This window comes from Nanorana parkeri, unplaced genomic scaffold, assembly GCF_000935625.1.
Source record: "Nanorana parkeri isolate BGI_ZX_2015 unplaced genomic scaffold, ASM93562v1 scaffold320, whole genome shotgun sequence".
Taxonomy (NCBI): domain Eukaryota; kingdom Metazoa; phylum Chordata; class Amphibia; order Anura; family Dicroglossidae; genus Nanorana; species Nanorana parkeri.
The window spans coordinates 1076438-1086342 of NW_017306588.1; the positions used below are offsets into that span (position 1 = coordinate 1076438).

General features: G+C 44.5%; 1 protein-coding gene across 1 annotated transcript in view; it reads left to right on the forward strand.

Annotated features, from left to right (window-relative positions):
- The window catches only part of TFCP2L1 (transcription factor CP2 like 1), a 58272-nt gene that overhangs the window by 26814 nt on the left and 21553 nt on the right, over positions 1–9905 (forward strand). The window contains exons 3-9 of the mRNA XM_018558098.1: positions 1173–1249; positions 1340–1445; positions 2905–3011; positions 5365–5517; positions 6514–6624; positions 7829–7920; positions 8318–8363. Of these exons, the coding sequence (XP_018413600.1) occupies positions 1173–1249; positions 1340–1445; positions 2905–3011; positions 5365–5517; positions 6514–6624; positions 7829–7920; positions 8318–8363 (692 nt within the window). The remainder of the gene's footprint in view (positions 1–1172; positions 1250–1339; positions 1446–2904; positions 3012–5364; positions 5518–6513; positions 6625–7828; positions 7921–8317; positions 8364–9905) is intronic.

Genomic DNA, 9905 nt, shown 5'->3' on the forward strand with positions numbered 1-9905 from the left:
GGCTTTTATGGGGAAGGGGGGCAGAAAGCCCTGGGAAAATAGTTTTTTCTTTTTCTTTATAGAGGTCCAGAAATGAAGTCCAGTGAACTGCAGCCTCTGAAATGTGTTTTTCACCCTTTTTATGCTTTTGCAGCCGTATAGTACCACAGGGGGAAGGGTAGATCACTAGAATTTGCATTCCTGGGAAATCTTTTGGAAGTTTAAACCAATTCAGTGTGTTTGTGTACGCAGCTAACAGGCTGGAGCTAGTCTTTTTAACATTCTTGGTAGCCCTCCAAATATTCCTCCCATCGGATGAGCTTTTTCCTGTTGTGTCCCCATGATGTGCTCTTAGTAGACTTCCCTTTTGCTGCTGTCATATAAGGCCTTTTTAATTTGCTGCTATCCCAAGTGTGTATTACCCGCACAGAGAACCATGGAATAGGCTCAAATCCCCCCCCAAAACACTAAATATCTGTACATACTGAAGTGGTAAGAGTTCACCAATAAAACATTTTTGGGTAAGTTGCTTTCTTTTTTTTTCTTTAAAAAAAAAATTGATGTTGAGCTTGTTTTCTTTCATGTCAAGTTGATATGATACGGTTTTAAATAACCTGTCGTATTTTTCGTTTTTCTCCCAGTTGACGTGATGAAATGTGTGGTTCTGCTTGCTGTTTGAGTTCTAGTGGCATTTTCTTAGTCCTGTGTGGTCTTTCTGGTGATTGGAGGGGTGGAAGTGGAGTGTTTTTGTGCGAGACCTCAGAGAATGGAATGTTTTCTAGAAGGTGACAATGAAGAGGCTGACTGCAGAGGTGTGAGGTAGTGCGTTGAGAGCGTGTGATGTGGTGTCGGCCATCTTTGTGTTGGATGAGTGGTCAGGTGACATGTTCTTGCTTGCGTGTTCTGCGTGCAATGAATCCTGATGTGGTGTTGGCCATCTTGTGTTGGGTGAGTGGACAGGTGGTCATGCTTGCATGTTTCGCGTGCACCGGATTGCTGTGATGTATGTTCTGTTATTAGACGTTTAATAGTCTATCTTCCCAATTAGCAGTCTATAACGTTACTGTTCTTTCTTTTAAAATGCACTCTAAACAGCTGTGACTTTTCAGGGAATGTGACCTAGAAAATAGAGATATGAATCGGTAACGGCATTCTAAAGGGTTTTTTTTTTTTTCCCCCTTCCTTCATTACAGGCCAATCTTACGAAATCCGTCTCCTTGACAACAGAAAATTGGGAGAGTACCAAGATCTGAATAACAAATATCTCAAGGTAATTTTTTGTAAGCAGGCTGATCTGTTCGTCCTCTGTAAAATGCGGTGCTGGAGGAAAGTTCACTGATCTAGTTGTCCCGTCCTGCAGAGCATTATAAGGGTGGTTTTCCACGACCGTCGTTTGCAGTATACGGAACATCAGCAGCTGGAAGGTTGGCGATGGAACCGACCCGGGGATCGTATCCTTGACATAGGTTAGTGTTGGTCGGAGACTGGAACACTTAATGGAAGGTTGGCGATGGGAGCCGACCCGGGGATCGCATTCTTGACAAAGGCTAGTGTTGGTCGGAGACTGCAACACCTAATGGAAGGTTAGCAATGGAGCTTTCCCCTGGGGATTGCATTCTTGACATAGTTTAGTGTTGGTTGGAGACACAAACACTTAATGAAAGGTTGGTGATGGAGCCGACCCCGGGGATTGTATCCTTGACATAGGTTAGTGTTGGTCTGAGACAGGAACACTTGATGTGATCATCATTCTAGACCTGGTACAAAGACTCCTGCAAATATATTCAGGATTTTTGGGGAGTTTTTTGGCTTTTTACAGGGTATTGAAAGTTGTGTGTGAAAATGTTCCCTTACTCTGGGTGGTTTTCTGTAACACTCCTGTTGGTGCTGAACTCTAGGGAGATATAAAAGGCACAATAGAATACAGCTCTGTATTCATGAATGCATCCAATTTGTTTGTATATGCAAGCAGTGCAAGTACATGAATTTGGCTTGGTATCTGTCTCTTATATTCCTTGTACAGCAGACCTCAGAGGGGGATGAATAAGCAGCACAAGGAGTCAATCATGTGTGCTGCAGGGAAAAGGGCCTGCAGATAGGAGGGCACAGCATAGTGACAGATGAAGTGACCAGTGTGCCACTTCTCCTTTCCCTGTCTACCGGAGACTTGTAAACAAAAGTGGAATTGCACCAGAGGAAGATCTGTTACCCCACCCTGCCAGACAGGCTATGCTGTGTAAATTACAGGACTGGATACACACGTAGAAATCCTTTGGCTGGAAAAACAGCTCCCATATACAATGAGTGGCCAGATTATTATGACCACCCCATCAGTACTTCGTTGGGCCGCCTGGTGACTCCACGAGATGGTGAAAGGTGATGCGAGGAATCTGACACGGCACTGTTGCCCTTCTGTTGTCTTGTACCAGTCTTGCCCCTCCCCCGTTCTGCCCTAACATTGACTAGTCGCTGACGGCCACAATTCGCACGTTCAGACCCAGATTTTCGGCTGACAGTCCGGTCTTTAAACACTTTAACAAAGTGTATATAATAATCCGGCCACTCGGTGTATATGCATTTCAGCTGTGTATCTACGGGTTTGCCTGGAGTTTAGCTTTGGGGCATTTTGGTCATAGATTAGTAAAAAATATAATACCTCACTATCCCAAGTACTTCTAAATGGAATCTCCCATGAAATTGCCTTTTGTTGGGATGCCTCAAATGGAAGCGGGTGTCTGAGTCAAGTCGCATACCAGTTTAGAAATTGAGCCAAACCCATTACGTTCTCCTACGCGGTCTCGACTTTGGAAGTCAGTGCTCCTTTATACACATTTCGAGGAAAGATCTCCAAAAAAAAAACTATGAATACGCAATGTTTTTCTGTAAGTTCACTTTGGCATGAAAACTTGGTTTGATCTTTTACAGATATTCCCTTGTCGGTTGGCACTTTGGATCCCCGAGCCAGCTCAACACAACTAAACACTATAGAGTTCCTGTGGGATCCATCCAAACGAACATCTGCTTTTATTCAGGTACTCTAGAAGACTGTCTTCCATTGGAAAAAAGATGTTTGACTGAAAGCTGTGCCAACTTAGGAGGAGTGTATATCTACTAGAGGCAAAATCATGTGCAGATTTACCACCACTCGTAACTCTTATGAAATCTAAACATAAGGATTTTGTCTAAATGTTTAGTGTAGTTATAGTTCATAATCCTTCTGTATATATTATGCCTAAACACCAGAGAAGGTAATGATTTGGTGTATGTTAGGGCATAAAATCTTAAAACAAGGAAAGAAGTCAAAGCTTATTTATAATACGAGACCCTCGTACAAATGAGGAACCCTTGAAAAGAGGGATTTAAAAAAGGGAGTCAAATTTATTCCTACTCGACCAAATGTTCCTGATACTTACCCCGATACCGGAACTTCCGGTCAGAGGGAGTTTCCCACTAACCGGCAGTGCCATGACTAAGCGTGGAGCTGGCTTCCTGGGCAATCGGGAAACCGGGCGGCGGGTCATGAACCTCCTCCTGGTTTTCTGATTGGCTAGGAAGCTGGTTATACGTGTTGCTAAGCAGCCTGGCTTCCTGACAAATCGGGAAGCCGGGCGGTGGGTCATGCCGTGCCACCCGGCTTCCTGATTGGCTAGGAAGCCGGCTTCAGTTGACCAATCATGAAGCCGGGAGGCTGGTAATGACGTGGTCAGGAAGCCAGGCTGCCTAGGATCGTGAAGTCAGTGTTTTGCTAGAACACCGACTGCCCAGGCACTTGGGAAGCCAGACGGTGGGTCATGACCCATCATCTGGCTTTCTGATAAGTTGGGCCCATGGCACCCCGGGATGCTGGTATCGGCGAGTCCTGAAAAGAAATGTCAGTGCTCGATACTGAAAAAAAAACCCCGCTATCGGAGCATCCCTACTTAAAATGACTCAAGGAACCCGTGTTGAAAAATATATCTTTAGGTCATGGTACATTAGTGGAGCCAGTAGGTTGCAGAAAGTTTTGCTGTTTTTAGTGTTTCCTTAGTTGTCAGAGAAATTGCTTACGTTGGAGGTCATTAGATGCCCCATTACAGTGGCGGTTAGTGGAGAAATGCCCTCTAACCTGGCCAGTATGGAAAGAGCCACTTAACATTGGTGGTCATGGCAGAAAAATGGATGTCAGCCTTGCAGGTTGTCCACATTTACAAGGTTATTAAACATGTATACCTTCATGGGTTTTTTTTTTATCCGCTTCCTCATGCTTTAAGCTAGTGGGATATTTGTCTGTGACATCAGTAACCTGCACCTTGCCAATGCCGAGATGTAAACTGCATCTGTTGGAACAACATCCTCATAGATCTCCAATTCAAAACTAGGCTTGGCTTCTTTTGGTCTGCATATGCGCAGGGTTTTTTGATGTTGCTGGAGGGCAGAGGGTAAATAAATGCTGAGACACATTAAAGATGCACCAGCTTCAGCAACAGGGGTAAAACGGCAAACATTGGCAAATAAGATGACGAGTTACATATCTGTGATGCATTAGCAGTCATTTGTTATACTAAAAAAAAGGCAGCCAACTTGGTGCCCCCTTGCATTGGTGGCCACTGTAGAAGTCCCCTACTATTGGGTATGAGTGGAAAATTCTGCCTCGAAATATTGATGGGTATAGGTGGGAGATCCATCTTCCACTCCCGAAGGTACCCCTAGCAACCTCTGGCGGAAACCATAGGGCAGTGGTTCTCAACCTTTCTAGGGCCGGGACCCCTTGGTAACATTTGCCAAGTTGTGGTGACCCCCAAAGGTTAAAATTTTAGGGATGACGCGGCTGCTACAGCAACATCTGGTGGCGTGGCGGGAGAACTGACACTGCTGCGCTAGGAGAGGGCTGAGGAGGACTCTCACCTAGCACAGCAGAAATCACACAGCGACCTACAGCTTGAGAACCACTGGCGTACGCAGTCAAAAACAAAAACCACCATAGGAATCCATAGCTAGATTCCTATTGGCTATTTCACTTTGCAATAGCCAATAGCAAATGTGCTGTTGCACCCGCCCCTTTGCTGCTGTCAATCACTAGAAGAGGACCTGATGGAGCCGTTATCTAATAGCGGGAGACTCCCGGGCAACCCCTGGCAAATCGTCATTTGACCCCCGACGGGGTCGCGACCCACAGGTTGAGAACTGCTGCCCTAGGGTTCAATGAAACCCTGGTGAGAAAGGCTGCTCTAAAGCATACACCTATATAACAATATACAACAATATATCCAGAGGGGCACAATATCCCTGTTTTTTTCTAAAACAAGTCAAATGTATGGTTAATAAGGGATACAATTCTATCTTAAGATGTTTACTTGTAAAATATTTTGCAGTGTTTTTTATTTTGTGTTTTTCAACGATATGCAGGTACATTGTATCAGCACAGAGTTCACTCCCAGGAAACATGGCGGAGAGAAGGGCGTTCCTTTCCGAATTCAGATTGATACATTTAAGCAAAATGAGAATGGAGAGTACACAGAACATTTGCACTCAGCCAGCTGCCAGATCAAGGTGTTCAAGGTACCTGTCCTTAGTGGATGCTTTCTTCCATGGTCCCTCCATGTTTAGTCTTCTCTCCTTCTCAACCTCCTCCTAAGCAAAACCTGAGAACCTGAAAGAATTTGAGGAATCTAATTTGTTGTGTGGTGGAGGTTCTATTCAACCTCTTGCTGACTCATAGGTTTTCAGCTTTTGATGGAAGCAGGTTAGCTTGCCAGTTGGCTTGTGGAACTACATATGAAAAAGCACCCAGAAGGCCCAGATACAGAAAGACAGAGCAACTCCACCGTACTCCAGGACTGATGGGCACTCATGCCTCATTACGTGAGCGCCGATCAGTCCTGGAAAAGGGTCTGCTGCTGGAGAGGTCATTCAGTGCGGGGTGACTAAAAAGACAGGCCTCAACACGGCAAGGCCCTTGGGAGCCACTGTGCAGTCCCAGCACAATTTCTAGGGGTGCATGATTACCAGTGGTAAAAAAAACCTCACTGTAGCTTGTGCTTGAATTCAGCCCAACTTTATAATAACGGAAATTCCTCTGGCTTTTGTCTAGACTTCATAATGTTTCATCTTTAGATTTATTACTGAAGAAATGTTTAGTGTTTTATATATGCAATACTACATGAACAGAGGTTGTTACAGGTTCACTTTAAAGTGTATGTATAGGCAAACATTCTTTGTAGCTTGGTATAGTTGAGATGGATTAGAACCCCCATTGTGAGTGCCCACTGGGGAGCTTCTCCTTTTTTATCCTGGTCGCCAAGAGTGATGGGAATTCCAGAAATGCATGGTGGTCGTCAGAACAAGAGGTGAATGGAAACCTAAGGCGGCGCCTGTCTTGGTGTCTGCTGTCTGAGAAGAATTCCCCTTTTATATACTTTGTAGATCATTCTCACTTCCTGTTGTGTCTCCAAAACACTAAGTGTATTTTTTTTTTCATTCCAGGAGTTCAGCTTTTAAAGTAAAAGATTAGATATATGCATTGCAAAGTACTAATTGTTCTGTAAATGTTTCCAGCCTAAAGGAGCAGATAGGAAACAGAAGACCGACCGAGAGAAAATTGAGAAGAGAACTATGCAGGAGAGAGAGAAATACCAACCATCCTACGATACCACCATCTTGATCGAGGTGAGAATTACAAAAGAACCTGACTAAGTCTACATAACTACATCACAACACTCTGGCTGTTTAAAGCAATGCTATTTTAGATATTCACTGGTTTGCTAAACAAATGGGGGGGTGCGTTAGTGAATCAAGAAAGCCATCAAGTCTTCCATGGTCAGAACACCCTTCTCTCTGGTCCTGGTTTCACGGACATTTGAACTAGGGGTTCAGTGTCTCTGGCTTTAAATTGAGGGATTCCCAACCTGCCTTCTTTCCAGTAAGAGCCCGTTTTAGTCACTAGGGCTCTCTTCGGGTGCTATTTGGAATGACAGTTAAGCTGGACTTGGTCTCAATGTTGGAAGCTGCATACCAGTAAAGAGGTGCACAGGAGGAGAGGGTTTTTTTTTTTCTTTTTGTCAAATAAAATTAATAGAATTGTCTGTTTTGCTCTTGGGCAGAACTTGTAGCACTGTTTAAATGGTTTTCAAGAACTGTCATAGATCATTTGTCAAGTTTTACTCTGCACTTTCCTCCTCCTTTACACCCGATAGCCTCTGGCATTGGTTAGAGGAAAAAGAAATTGGAACCAAAAGTTAGAAATTGTTATCAAGCATGCAATGTAAAATGGAATTCTTTTAGAAAGTCTCTCTGCCAATCCCTGCACTGGCTTCCATCCCCCGCCCCCATCTGCCCACCCCACCATTGGCTTCTGCCCGCCCAATGAGTAAACTTCAAAATACCGCAAACAAAGCCACCCTCAGTTCTGCCCCCACCCACATCACTGGCCTTGTCTCAAAATATCAGCCACTGTCCTATGAACTCCACCCAAGACCTCCTGGTCTCTTCCTCAGCACTTCCTTCCATGCTCCAGAGCTTCCCTGTCCTCTAACTCCCAACCCCAGTCTGTCAAGCTATCTTCTACTGTCTGCCTTTTAGGTGATTGCTGATAACATCTCTTCTGGGAAGTCTATCCCACCTATGCATAACTGAACTTTTACTTTCTCCATCAACTCATCTTTCAAATATTACTTTTTGTATCACTTGCCTCTCCCTTGTAGATAAGCTGTCAAGATCATGGTCCTCCTTACCCTGTTATCTTGATTTGTATTACTGTACTGTCTCCCTTTAGGTTATAAATTGCTGGGCAAACTGTTGGCGCTATAGAAATTCTGTATTATAAAAAAAAATCTTTAGTGGATAATTGGCCCCCCAAAAATTGTTCTTGCAGTGTTCTCCGTGGCCAGATCTGCCGTATCAGTCAAATTCATCATCGTCTCCCGGCTACAACAGCTCTCCAAACAGCTTCGGGATTGGAGAAGGGTATGTTTCCTTAAATCTTGTTCAACTTGTTTTCCCACACGAAGAATGCAGCATCAACTTTCTAGAAATGTAGAGCAAAAAACTGCCAGTCATGGGTTGTATTTTTTTTCATTTTTCCATTCTCCCTTATGTTTGTATACAAGAGACTCTGCTGTACAGAATGTCTTGGGTTACCTAATAGTATCTTGTAGGGAAAAGGGCAAATGGCTTGCATCATATGACTTAGCAGAGTCCTGGGTGTGGCGGTTTTACAGGGGTTGATATCTTACTAAGCGTGCAGGTGTTCAGCACCACGCCTGTGGACAGCGGCACTCCACTAATACCTGGCAGTACTAATTCTTCTAGTGTGTCTGCTTTGGATCTTGTTACTAATTGTCATTTTTCTTGCTTGTTTCAGCAACTGTTCTCCAACCCCTCAGGTGGAACCTCCTGTTAGAAATGAGGTAAATGTTTAAAATGTGCAACCTTTCTCATACTAAAGCAAAAAAAAGTGCTTGGTTAGCAACCAGGTTTGTGAGTTCCTGGATTTTCTCATCCCTTTGAATGGTAGTTCAGAGTGATATTAAAACCCTAATGTTTAACACTTTCAGCTGCTGCTGAGGGTAACACTTTCTTTAAATGCTACTTCATGTTTGAAATGCTGCCTTTCCGCCAGTGTCACCTCATTGCTGGCCCCACTTTCTGGTTTTAAGGGTGCCTCCTTGGCTTGCAGGGTCCTGTGGCACCCTGCTGCAGCCAGGGCCGGATTTACTCTTCCTGATGCCCCAAGGCCAGGTTCTGCGATGCGCCCCCGCGCTGCGGTGGGGGTTAGTGTCAATTTTTTTTACGGTTTCTTTTTATTTTTTTAATTTTGTTTTTAGATTTTTATTTATCATATTTACTTTTTATAATTTTCTTATTTTTTGTTTACTTTTTAAATCACCTTTTTTATTTTATTTACATTTTTTTTAATCAATTAAAACATTTTTTTCCACCTTACTTTATTGCTATCATACAGGAGAAAACAATGCCCTGTGTGATAGCAATTGGAGGTGACAGGTTCTCTTTATTGACACTGTCACCTCCAATACAGGAGTTCTAGCACAGCACTGTGCTGGAACTCCTGTGACAGATGAGAGAGGAAGAGCGCAGCACAGCTCTCCCCTCCCCTCTCACTGTCTACACGGAGTGGCGGAGGACGGTACCAGAGGAGAGAGGTAAGTGCAGGGGGGAGGGGAGAAGGCTGCACACTGTTTACATGTGAAATCTGCGACATCGCCGAGTTCACATGTAAATGAAAAATAGGCTGCCTCACTCTACATTTAGTCCTGCTTGTGCAAAGCAGGACTGAATTTAGAGAGGGCAACTGCCCCACAAGGATGCCGCTGCCGCCCCGGGGCCGGGCCTCGGTGGCTTTGTGGGGAATCCGGGCCTGGCTGCAGCAGCCAACCATTCCTGTGTGCTCCCATGAGACTACAGTGGGAATGCTTCCTGGGCTGGCACGCGCAGGCAGCCTGAGAGGACAAAAGACGCACCGAAAACATGCCTTTGCTCCTCATCCAAGGAAAGTGATCGACAGCAGCTACTGAAGCCACCTTAGCAGCCGTTGTCAATCAGTCCTTGGGCGCAGAAGTGTCCTGTGTCTCATCTGGCTGCCTATGCACGTTTCTGTAGGCGACGTCCGCACATCACCCACTCTTTTGAATGGCGGGGCATGCATGCGCACTGGCGCTAGGAATGGTGGGACGAATAATCCCAACGAGTGTGCTCATATAACTTGAAATTATGTTTTTAGGTGTGTGCCGACAGGCCGAAAATAGTGGCACCCCGCAAGCCAGCGCATGCGGCTGTAAACAAACTTGTACACGTCTTTCCTCTATTGGAAGTAAAGGTTTATCCTTCTGTGCTAAAGTAAACTATACCAATGTGTTACTAATAAGAGGCTTTAGTACTACTGTAAACTTAAAGAGGTGTATTCATTTTTAAAATGAAGGTGCTTCTAGGAC